The 12,528-nt window shown below is 39.9% G+C and overlaps 1 protein-coding gene across 2 annotated transcripts; it reads left to right on the plus strand.

Moving 5' to 3' along the window:
• The first annotated feature begins 417 nt into the window (after positions 1-417).
• LOC115727682 (transcription initiation factor IIF subunit beta) lies at positions 418-9,088 on the plus strand. 2 transcript variants are annotated; one of them, XM_048274940.1, is made up of 7 exons: positions 418-471; positions 5,585-5,779; positions 6,430-6,538; positions 7,702-7,832; positions 7,932-8,006; positions 8,212-8,361; positions 8,616-9,088. In XM_048274940.1, exons 2-7 carry the CDS (start codon positions 5,591-5,593, stop codon positions 8,733-8,735), a joined length of 774 nt encoding a protein of 257 aa, XP_048130897.1. In that variant the 5' UTR covers positions 418-471; positions 5,585-5,590; the 3' UTR covers positions 8,736-9,088. The 2 variants fall into 2 exon arrangements, with proteins under 2 accessions (XP_048130897.1, XP_030513803.1); XM_030657943.2 differs by lacking the exon at positions 418-471 and having other exon boundaries at positions 5,535-5,779.
• Positions 9,089-12,528: the final 3,440 nt, after the last annotated feature.

Consider the following 12,528-nt stretch of genomic DNA (forward strand, 5'->3'; position numbering starts at 1 on the left):
CGTGCTTCCAGCTTAAAGGGCCATGAAGGCCGCAAGCTTTATGCTCAAACGGCTGTGGCCGCAAGTTTCGAGGTCGAGTGACCATGGCAGCCACAAGCTTCGTAGCCAAATCTTACCATGGAGGCCGTATGCTTCAAGCTCAAACAACCATGATAGCAAGCTTCGAGATTGAGCTTGAACGACCATCAAACCGCGAGCTTTGAGCTCAAACGGACCAGCCATGGCAGACTGTAAAATGACCGACCTTGATCTCAGGGTAAAACTATACTTCCATGGCTTATTCTTTTGCACTTGCACTCAGGTGCTTGATCTCAAATTTGAAAGTTCAGAATCTCCCTTGTCTTGGCCAATTTCTAACCGTCTCAGACCTCCGGATCAGTCCTCGGGTAATCCCCAAAAAGTGGGTAGCAGAAAATAGAAAAGAAGAGAGAGAGAGAGAGAGAGAGAGAGAGAGAGAGAGAGAAGGAGAGGGTGATTGAAGCCATTCTGGACTATCACTAGATCTGAACAGAGAACCAAAGGGTCCCTGTTTTCCTGTTACTGGATCAACTCGGTATGATGATTCAATTCTTGGGTTTTTGTAATCAGCACATTTTTTTTCCTTCAATTGTAATTGTATTTGTGCTGTTTATGCAAATGTGGAGTTAATCTCATAAGCTAGAATCAGCTGATTTTGTCATAATGGCTGTTGTTCGGAGAAGGCTTCTTCTCTTCGCGCTTGCACCGTTATATTCTCCAATTCTCCATACTACCCGAATCCTTAATTTACTCGAACACCCAATCCTCACACACGCCATATCTCTCTGAGAAATCAAGAAGGAGGTCAACCCATGGAATGACAAGCGCAAAAGAGAGATGTATGAGAATTTCGCCGAGCTGTATGCTGTCGTTCAAGCTCCAACTTGAGTCTCGCTGCCCCCATGTCTTTTGAGCTCGAAGCTTGCAGCCATGAAAAAACTCGAGCTCAAAGGAAGAAGAAGATGCTGAACTAAGCAAGAAGAAGATGATACATTAGTGTATCTTTCTTCACGAATAGTAAAAAATGCCACATGGGCACCATGCGTTCAAAAGAAGTAGTAAAAGAAAAGCCGTTGCCATTTTCATTTTAGTCAAATTTGATGGAGTAAACGATAAACTTGATTACATTAATTTGATAAGCTTTAAAATTTAATTGCACCTTTTGAAAATTTTATGACTCAATTATACTTTAGTGACAATTTTTAGTATTGCTTGTACACTTTCTAATTATCTATAATGAAAAGTATGGAAACAATTTTTCAGAAAGTTGTAGAAAAATGCTATTCATGCTAATTTACAAGTTCCATAAGAAGCAAGTTGAATTTTATGACCATACCTTTTATTCATTTTAAGTCGTAAAAACAAATACAAAAATACAAGCCGTACAATTTTACGTCCTTGTACTTTCACTACACTCCTAATCAACTCCATATATTTTCGATTTTTCTGATCTAGTCATTCTACTTAACAAAATATCTAATCAAGCTCATCCGGCACCAAATCGGCCAAACCTAAATATTATGGTTATTGGATAATGTTAGAGTATGACGGGAATTAAATATTGTTATATGGGCACCCACTAAGGGTTAGAGGTGTCAAACGGGTGAGTCGGATCGAATATGATCCAACTCATATTGATCCATTTAACTCGTTTTGACCCTTTTTATCACAATACAAATTGAATGATTCATACCCAACCCATATAATTTAAATACTTTTATATTTAGCTAAATCTTGCAATATTTGTCTCTTATAATTTGTTATGAAAAATAATATTGGTAAAATACTTTCATATAACTGAATTTTTAAAAATATATATTTTTAAAATTTAATTTTAATAAAAATTAATTTTTATTAGAAATATTTTTTATTGTCAAAAATTAATTTTTTTGTTTTTCTTTTCCTTTTTCTCCAATAGCCAGAGACGGCTACCCGACAGAGGGTTCCACGTATACCGCTTTTCCGGCTTCCCGCCGAAGAGTTTCACTAGAAGGATCATGATGGCCATGTACCCGCTCTCGATGAACTGCATCAGCGATGGGGCCAGGCATGGGAATACCGCGATCCTGAGTTGCGGGGCTAGCAATGGCACTTTGATTTGAGCCCTAATCAGCGACAGTTGCGTGGAGATGTCGTCTCTTGTTCTCAAAATGTATCGGGAAGGAGACTAATTGTAGAGAGCCAGTCCATTTCAACAGAGACTCGTTTGCTCTGTTTTTCGATTTTGAAACAGAGTAATGTGAGAGAAGAAGATTGTGATGCTAGGGAACAGAGCTGATGAAAGCAAGTAGATCTCTGTGGTCTAGTAATCGAACTATCTGTAAAAAGCAGAGAGCTGGAGAAAGAATAATTCCTCACGCCGACTTCCGTCCCCTTCCCAGCTCTCGACCCGTCTCACTATCTCATCGTTCATCCATTGGAGCAGGCGGATCTTCGTGCAGCCCCACAAGAGGAGGAGCCGTGACAAGTTCCCGAGGTTACAACTTGTAATAGCATACCGATTTAGTGCAAATTGGAGGCAGGAGTTCTGCGACGGAGGATCGGCCACCATCTTCTAGTGGTTGGATAATGCAAAGTGTTGGTCGACCAAGTCACTGCTGTCTTTGGCTCCAGAAACGAAGACCTTGGTCTTGGGATCGTCGATGGGGAGACCAAGGTTGATCGTGCTGACGATCGGGGGGAATGTGGGCTTGGACGAAAGGGTAGTGTTAGGGTTTTGCTGCGGCACATATGGTCGTTATGAGCGAGCCAATTGGGAGAGAGAGGGACGATTGTGACTAGTGAGAGATGAGAGAGAGAGATGAAGAAAGTGACCTATTTCGCTAGGCTAAAGGGGTCAAATATGGGTCTTAAGTAAACCCATATTGGACTTGCTTTTCAGGCTTTAATTTTCCTTTTAACCTACTTAGGCCTATTTATAAAAAACGAGATACCCATACAGCATTGGGCCCCTTAAAACGGAGTTACAAAATTAGTTGCTGGCTCTACTAAGGGTTATGGATAATGAATAGCTAGAATTTGTAATTTTTTTAAGCCTCACCAATTCACTATCTATATTGGATGGTTTAAATCGATAATAGTGACTTCACATCGCACTCGAGCATCCCCAGATGGCTACTTTTGGTTAGATTTTGCAAGCTTTTGTGTGAGAGAGAGTTGATTAGATATTTTATATAAGTAAAATACTTAATTAGAAAAAATGAAAGCAACTTAATTACATAAATACAATGACGATATGTAATGACTCGAAAATTCTCACCTGCTTAGGAGTGGATTAGCATTTAATGAGTTCAAATTATTCATTAAGCATTAAGGAATTTTATCCAAACTCAAGGGTATTTTTAAGGAATTATTATTGGCCCTATACTATTTTTAGGGACACTGTGTATTGGATTTAGGTCCTATAGGGCCAAATATATGTAAAATTGCAATAATCGAAGGTAGAAATCGACATATGGTCGCACATGGACAAGTGGGGGGCCACATGTCAACATGTGGCAGCTGCTTATGCCATGTGTCGCCACATGAGGACACGTAGCAAATGTGGTCCACGCATGGTGGACACGTGTCACGTGCTTGACACATGCTACCGTCTGGTCCGATTGCAAGCAGGTGACTCGTCCAAGCCGATTAGTATTCATTTGCTTCCCCTATATAAACCTCTGGAGTCAATTTATTCATCGTAAGATTGTCAAGAACGTTGTTACTTTGCCGCCATTAGCCGCCCTAGTCGTCCTTCCACCTTGAGCACCGTCCCCGTCCATACGCCTTTGGTTGACCACCTGCGCGACGCTATAGCCATCCATCGGTGTTGTCTCGTCCGTTCATCATTCGTTCGTCCGTCCATCGTCTCCGAATATCGGAGTTTTTGTTAAAAGGCAAGTGGATTTCTAAATTTTATAGTTTATTTAGATTTGCATTAGAATCATTCGTCAATGGTTTGGAATCCCGATTATATTCTTGAATTCTCGCCTCATATGCCCGACTTCTGCATTAATTGACTTTCCGAAAAGAGTATGATCATGGAAACGATTGATTCATTCATTATATTGAATCTTTTGAACGCCGATGAGGGTAAGATTGCATTGTGTATGCTTTGCATGGCATTTCATGATGAAACAAGTGATTCACTCGTCGTGAGTTTTATCCAACGTTATGCCATCATGAGGTTTATCTAGTGATGCCCCATGGCACTGGAGGGAAATTCGGGATGCCTTCGGTGTACTTTAATTGGAGATGCCTCCGCTTATGAGCTTGAGGTGCCTTGGAGTGAGATGTGGCGTGAGGTTTATCCGCAACGATGACACACCCGCATGAGGTTAAACTATGAAGGAGCCAGGGAACACTGCATACATATTCATGAGTTTTGAAAGAAATCTCATACACGAGTTGCTTTACACGTGTGTTTTGAGACTCATGAATTGTTGATGTTGTATATTGATGTCGGTACTTGCATTCTATTGGGTTAGACATTCAATCGCGAAGCGATTGAGCTCACCTCTAGTTGGATAACTATTTTTCGGATTAACATAATTAGCTAGTGATGTCGATCGCAAGGAGATATCCATGAATGTTGGTGGCCGAAAGTAATTATCATGTCTTGTAGCACTCTCGGAATTTTTGAACTTTTGTAAAGAACTGGCTAAAAGATATATGTTTATATAAAAGAATTATAAGTCCGATTTTGTGATTATTATGTATTATTTGGTTAGTGAACCCATGAAAGGTCATACCCTTTTTCTGAAGTGATTTGGATATCATGCACTTGTTCATGTATGGCCGTCTTATTTAGCTATGCTTCTACATGCGCCATCATACTCCGAATAATGAAAGACTAGTTAGATAAGAGAGATTAGCAAGCATTCCTAAAGTAGGGGAAGTGGGACACTACACAATATAGGGGGTGCCTTTCCATTTTAACAACAATGTAAGGAATCCATAGTGATAAACCTCTAAAAACAAAGGGATAATGACATTGCAAGCACCTGAACTTTTATTTATTTTACAATCGAGTTCATAAACATTTTTTTTTTCAATCAAATACCTCAATTTTTCATGTTTAGCTCAATATGAGAGATCTCTTGTCGTCGCAAACAAAAATACTAATAGAATGTCAACATTGCTAAATAGCCATTAACTATCCACACTAACATTTAATGTGGCTTCTTGTGATGACGTCCTATACTCTCCCTTACTTCTGACCATCTAACACCAGAATGGTGGCGTTGTAAATTTTGTTCAAGCAAGCCATAATAGCAATTGTGTTTAACTTTTACTTGAGTTAGCGAGGCATGTCCGAAGAGACGCACCAATTCATGTAACAAAGGACTCATGTCAAATTTTAGATATTGAGATACTTAATTGAATAAAAAGAAGTTACTTTTTCGATTGTGAAATCGAAAAAAAGTTCAAGTTAGTGTGAATGTCTCCTTGAAAAAGATGGACCCCTGGAGGCCCAAAGCCCAGACGAGTTTTTTCCAGTGTTTATTTCAGTTCGGACACCGCCTCCCCCCAGCGGAACCGAAGGAAAATAAGAAGACCAAAGTCCAAAGAGAGAGAGGGACAGGCGACAATGGAGGAAGACGAGGGAAGCAGCAAGGTGGAGACGGCGAAGGCGGAGAGATCGGTGTGGCTGATGAAGTGCCCGGTGGTGGTGGCGAAATCGTGGCAAGCTCACCCGCCCTCAGACCCCAATCCCCTCGCCAAGGTCGTTCTCTCTCTCGACCCTCTTCGACCTCCCGACGACCCTTCTTCCCTCCAGGTACTCTCTCTCTCTCTCTGCATGTTTTCCACTTCGATTCGCGCCTTTTCATTTGTTATTTCTAGTCAGTTGGGCTTAATTAAGTCTGGGCTCACGCTAGCGGGTAAGTTTGATTATAATTCTACGGGAGATTTGAGGGTTTGAAGTGACGCCGGCGATACAAATTGCGAATACTTGCTTGGTATTTGTCTGATTTTGAGCAGTATGGAGCTCATGATTTGGAGAATGGCCAGTAATATGGGCTCAAATGTTCATTCAGCGTGGTTGGAAAGGCCAGTTGCTGTGCGGAATTTGGGTACAAGTGGATGCGCACTTGCGATTTCGCATTGTGGTGTCCTATTCTTCCTTGGTTATCCGTACCGCAACGACAAAATTGGGTCGAGGCTGGTTGTATGTGAAGAATTGCTTTGATTTTCTACAATTTCTTTTGTTGTAAGATGCCCTTCTGTTTGACGACCATCTCAAGAGAATGTACTCGCTTAAAGCTTAAGACATAGCTGCATCGGTTCTACATTGTTTTATATTTTGGGTGAACCCATATGAATTTCTTAATTCCCGGACAGTTTGTGTAGTGGCTTTTGTGTATGACATCCGCTACTGATGTTTTGTTGGTCTTCTTTTCTGATATTATCTTCTTGTATTGTGATCAGTTCACTATGGAGATGGCGAGCACTGAGCCTGGGAATATGCCAAAAAGTTATTCTCTGAATATGTCTAAAGATATTGTCCCAATGTCTGTTTTCTCGGAAACAGGTCATGGTGAGCACCATGAATCTCAGTGTCATTTGTCACATGCGTAGTTTTATGTTTTGGTAGGAATAAGACATGCCGAGGTTTTCGTCTCTTGTTGTTCCATGTGCCTCATGTTTGCCTATGTTTTCTAATGACTGATTGCCCTTGCACTTGATGTTGGGATATTGAAGTTTGAATTTTAGTATATTAGAGTTGCTGCAACTTTGTCAAGAATGGTTTTGTTGGTCATCTGATATCTATCATCACTAAATGGCTATGATGGTGCTTCATATATAGTGTGAGCTCCTCTAGGTACCTGTAAGAGGGAAGAAAGATCAATGTACTTGCTTCTCGCTGATTTATTACACTGCCATCACCTCAAGTACCCTAAGTTGTTGGGTTGCATGCAAGAACAGATCTAAGTGGCTATTCAATGAAAGTCATGAGGGGGCCTTGAGATCATCAAAAGGTAGCCACGGGATAATTAATTTGGTGAAAGAGAAAATGGAAAATGAAATTATTGCAAAAAGTATAAGGACTATAAATGATTTCAAACTGGCAGGTTTTTCTCTCTCTATTTATTAAAGCTCTGAAGTAAGCTGATTCAGTCCATCTCCGTCTTTTTGTTAGTTTAATGGCTTTGGAGACGATTTTCTTATCACTTTACGAGCCATATGCTTTCTTGAATTAGCATGTTTAACTTAATTTGCACTTTGATACGGTGACCCTGTACACTTATGAACACATTGTTCTTTTATTGTACAACTTCACTTTTGTTAAATCTGTACCCAATTCCTTTCAATTGAAGATGTGGGAATTCTAAGTATCTAGGTCTAACACATGTTATCAGTAGCAAAGTTATTGGCTTTTGCATACAGTTATGAGGTGAGAGGTTAGGCACTTGTTATGCATCTATAATTGTCAACCGATATACCGAAAGAATGTACAAATTTGTCACAAGGTTTGTGCAACTTTACTGTGTTTGCTCAGGAATCATAATCACATTTTGGCATTGTAAATTACTGTGTTCTGTGCAGTGGGGGCTGTTGCAAACCGATTAAATGTTGTTGATGCTCTTGATGTACTTAAGAGTATAATCTGTTTTTGGAGCTTTCGAGGGCTGCACTTCTTTTCATGATTCAGCCATTAAAAGTTTGGTTTCTTCTGAAGATCTTGAATGCATATTGTAGGCAAGGTCGCAGTGGAAGGGAAAGTGGAACATAAATTTGACATGAAACCGAATAGTGAGAGCATTGAGGAGTATGGAAAATTATGCCGCGAAAGGACAAATAAGTCGATGATAAGAAATCGACAAATACAGGTAGAATTGTCCTGTATTAGTTATTTCAGTGGCATTTGCTATTGTATTTGGTTGTTGCGGAAGTACTATATGTTTCACTCGCACTGATTTTATGTGAAGGTGATAAACAATGATCGTGGAGCGCACATGAGGCCTTTGCCTGGTATCATAGGGTTGGTCTCATCCGCATCCAAGGTATTGAAGTTCTTGCCATTGTTTTAGTTGCTGTCTCCATTGGACTGAATTAGAAAAATGAGGATATTCATGTACTCATGTAGAAAGATCTCGTAGCACAGTTTGATGAAAGCACTAATATTACACTGAATATGAGCAGCAATGTTCTGAATCCTAGTGTGTAATTTTCTTGGTCCAATGCTTGACTTTTTGGATTATCAACTAGGATAAGAAGAAAACGCAACCAGTGAAGCAGTCAGACATGAAAAGAACCCGAAGAGATAGAGGGGAGCTGGAGGATATAATGTTCAAGCTGTTTGAGAGACAACCCAATTGGGCACTAAAGCAACTTGTGCAGGAGACTGATCAACCTGCGGTATGCTTATTTCTTCGGATGTTGTTTCACAAATATCATCGCCTGCATGCAGACAAAGTAAAACAATAATCTTATGCTGCAGACAAAGTAAACCAATTCTTTAATTATCTTATCTTGTTAGCATTTTAACTGGACTTTTATCTTGGTGTAATATCTTCTTCCTTGTGTTACTTTTATTAATGCGAGTTGTGCTCTTTTTAGCTGGGGAACTTGTGTGACAGTCTCCATTTTGTTTTTTCCTGTTTTTGTTGCAGCAATTCCTGAAAGAGATCTTAAATGAGCTTTGTGTTTACAACAAAAGGGGAGCCAACCAGGGTACATACGAGCTTAAGCCAGAGTATAAGAAATCAGTTGAAGATACAGCTGCCGAATAAGCCAATGGATCTTGTTGGACAAATTGCTGGGGAAGAAAAAAGAAATAGGAGGTGATTTCAAGGGGATGGGTGCTGTCAATGAATGCGGACTATAAACTGCCATTGAGCATATTCAAGCACGTGTATAATTGCACCCCTTTCTTTTTTCCCGACTTCATTTGAGATACATGACCAAGACAGCTATTAGAGGAGAGGCATGTAAAGGTGCTTTTACAAACCCAGCATCACTGAGATACCACGTCATACATTTTTCAGTTGGCCTTCTTGTGAATGTAGCTAAGAGCATTGTGAGCCGTTAATACCGTCTAAAATGATTGATCAATTAACACTTGTCAATTGAACTTATTCTTCCATTTGGATTGGCGTTTTTTGCTTATCTTCGCATCTTGTAACTTAGGTGGGTTCAAGATGTACTCCAAAACACGCTATACATTCAAGTAGGTGTTGACAAAGCGTGGCATTACAACTATTGTCTCTAGCTCTTGTTTCTAATACGAATTAAAACGTTGATATAAGATTATATGGCAAGTTGAAAGGTAACGCGAGTTGACACGAATTTAAAGTACATAAGCTATATAGCATAATCAATGAAAATGTAGTGTTTTCAAGTGATTTGACTTGACAAGAAAATAGAAAATTCGATTATGACATGTGAATACGGATTAACAGCATTTACAGCTAATTGTCTGGTTAATATAGTTGTGGATCTATTGTTGTGCTGCATTGTGGTTGTGCTGTGAAGTATCAATACTTGTATGTTTTGTGATACATGTTCAAACTCATGACACCCTCCAAACTGGGCGAGATAGAATTCTGAAAATTGCTAGCCGCTGCATCTGCCTTTCTGTGTTTGCGACAGCGTTGCAGTAGTTATGAGGAGTTCATCGAACAACTTATGCAAAGTGTAACATCTTTTTATCCCCGTGACTGTTGCGGGAAAGTTGCTCCAATTAAATTTTTATAACTTTGAATGGACCGAGTATTTATCTTTCAAAATCGTTGGATTGCTTCATATTAGTATGATTAGGAGAGCTGTCAATATGGGTTCATGATTCATTTTTCATCCATATTTTGTATAAATGGGTTTTAGGTGGGTTGTTAATTTTTACAGGATCCACTAAAAATGGGTCTAAAAAAGTTGAAGCTAAATTTGATAAGTCAAAAATGGGTCACACATAGAACTCATTTTTGACCCATGGGTGTGGCCTGCAGCTTCCACAAGTTGTAAATGGGCCTTAAAGGCTCAACTTGATTAGTTTATGTTTTTATTTTTTAGTTTGAATTTTACATTTTTATAAGTAAAAGAAAGAAAGAGGAATTATTTTTTTGATCTGAAAAAAATTAAAATATATATAATAACTGTTCGGTGGCTGCTTGCTGCTGCCGCCATAGGGAGCCATGCAATATATACATGTGAATAGCTTAAAATAGGTTAAATGAGTTATATAGGTTTTCCTAAAATATTAGTGTATTTTAATAATATGGGTCAAAATGGATTAAGTCGGGTATGGATCAGTTGCAAGTCGGGTCGAGTATGAGTCATTAAATATAGGTCAAAATGGGTTAGACGGGTTAATATGGGTCGGATCATATTCGATTTGACTTAAACCCGACCCGACACATTCATCTAACACTTATGAGATACACTTTGTTCCTCTACTATCTTTTGGTTAATGTGGCGCGGCCCAACCCAACAAATTAATATATAATGCAAAGGTGATTTGTCTTATGTACTAGTACTAGGATGTCGCTGGCCACTGGATGATTTGTAACTCCAAAACGGAATCTGAAATTATAAGTGTCTCCTTTCTTTAAATGTCATCTTTTATTGGGTCAATGTTGACGCTGAACTTCGATGCCAATGAGGTCGATTACAATCACCAGATTCTCTCTTGCTCTCGTTCCCACATCGTGCTTCTTGGCCTCAAGTATAATGAATATCGATACTCCTATTGAGAATGAACGCTACGTACGTCCTTGTGAGGTCGATAATCAAAACCATATTGTAGGAGATTAGGTTTCACGCCTCACTGATTGGATCTTTGAACTTGTGCAACCTGGAAATTAAAACTGGAGACATGAAAGGCCTGATTGAAATTGTCGTGAGTCACGCGGATCGAGGACGAGCATGTTGAAAATGAGCGACTAGGGATCTTGTCTGTCATTTTGAAATGATTTTTTCTTCGAGATTCCAATACTATCTCTTAAAGGAGAAAAAGAATACAAAGTAGGATCCAACTGAAGTCCACTCACCAAGTTGGCTCTTGACATAATATGTTGTAAATTATTGCTGCATGTTTTCGTTTGTGCCTCTATTACTTGAATTGTTTGAGCTGTTGTTCTGGTCTTTTTTTACCATTTGGGCATCGGCGGGCTCTGGCCTTGAGTGACTGAGAGTGTGAGGGTCGTTGAAGGGCCGATCAGGCCGTTGGAGGGGTTGTCATCACCGGTGGTGGGTATCGAGAGATCGTAGGAGCCAGGTGAAGCTGGTCGAAATCTTGGCCGAGGTCAGTGTTGGCCGAAAAAGCGCCGGCGGGACCAAATAGTTCCAGCGATGCTCGCGCGACTTTTTCCTCTTTGAATGAGATGGTCAGGTTGTCGATTCTCAGGATGGGTTGGTGGATCAAGCCGGGAGCATACGACGTCGTTTTGCCATGCCTGGGTTAAGCAGGTAGCCAAATGACATCGTATAAGTAGGCGGAGCCGAGTCTATCGCAGAGCCGAGTCAGGTCTAGGTTCGGAGCTCCAAGCCGAAAATGCCGACCTACCGGGCTTCTCCATAGAACTATCGAATGACGTCACACTGGCCAAAGGGCCACGGCGCTGTTTTGGGCTCTATTGATGAGCCAAATCAAACAATCAGGTTGAGTCAGACCATGGCTCGAACTTGTGGGTGCCTACGCACGAGCGGCGCCATTTTGGCATGCTCTCATGCAACGCCGTTTTGGGATTTGCACAGTGAACTCGCAACGGCGCAGTTCTTTGAAATTTTTTTTTTAAAAATTGTTAAAAAAAAAAAAAAAACTCTAAAAATTTTCAAAAAAATCAGAAAAATTCAAAAAATTAAATAAATAATTTTTAATGCATTTTAAGCAGAATTTACACTTTTAGGCTCTCGTTTGGTGATGGCGGTCAATCGATGTCCAGTCCGGTCTGATTTATGTACACCCGATTATGTCTCGGGTTTGTTATTTGGGATTGCAACTAAATATTGATTTGGTTTATTTGTTTACATTCCAATCAGTAGTTAGCTGCTTTCCATGCCATGAGTGTTTATTATAGCACTGCATTTCAAAATTGCATGTTAATCACTTTCCTAGGTACTAGGTTAAGGATTAAGTAGGTAATTGCCCGAAAATAATATAAAACCATTATGCATGATCATTTAGTACTGGTTAGATACTTGTAGGCTTTGAATGATATGCAGAGTGTATGGGCACCTTATGAGATATTGACTGGTTAGGTATTGAAAGGGCATTGATTATTTAATTAGTGTAAACAAATCCTCGGACCTATATACTCCGGTTGCGTAGGAATGGAGACAATACTCCCGTGTCTCGATTAGTTTCTATCCGATCCCAAAAGGCTAGTGGCGACTCTTAGTAACTATTTAGGTTGCTAATCACAAAACAAAATCCAACGTCTTGCAAGGTAAGACTTGGGAGAGTTCACGCCATTGACCGATGGCAATACCTATAAATCCACTAGACTCTCGATAAAGGAAAAAGTAAGTCGCGATACTCATGCATGTAAGTTTAAGAATGTATGTGTAAATCGCTCGATGCAACCACCT

The sequence above is a fragment of the Rhodamnia argentea genome, chromosome 2, assembly GCF_020921035.1.
Source record: "Rhodamnia argentea isolate NSW1041297 chromosome 2, ASM2092103v1, whole genome shotgun sequence".
NCBI classification, from domain to species: Eukaryota; Viridiplantae; Streptophyta; class Magnoliopsida; order Myrtales; family Myrtaceae; genus Rhodamnia; species Rhodamnia argentea.

Coding starts and splice junctions, on each gene's coding strand:
- LOC115727682 (XM_048274940.1), top strand. CDS start 5,591: ATGGAGGAAGACGAGGGAAGCAGCAAGGTGGAGACGGCGAAGGCGGAG. Junction 5,780..6,429: donor ACGACCCTTCTTCCCTCCAG/GTACTCTCTCTC, acceptor TATTGTGATCAG/TTCACTATGGAGATGGCGAG. Junction 8,007..8,211: donor TGGTCTCATCCGCATCCAAG/GTATTGAAGTTC, acceptor ATTATCAACTAG/GATAAGAAGAAAACGCAACC.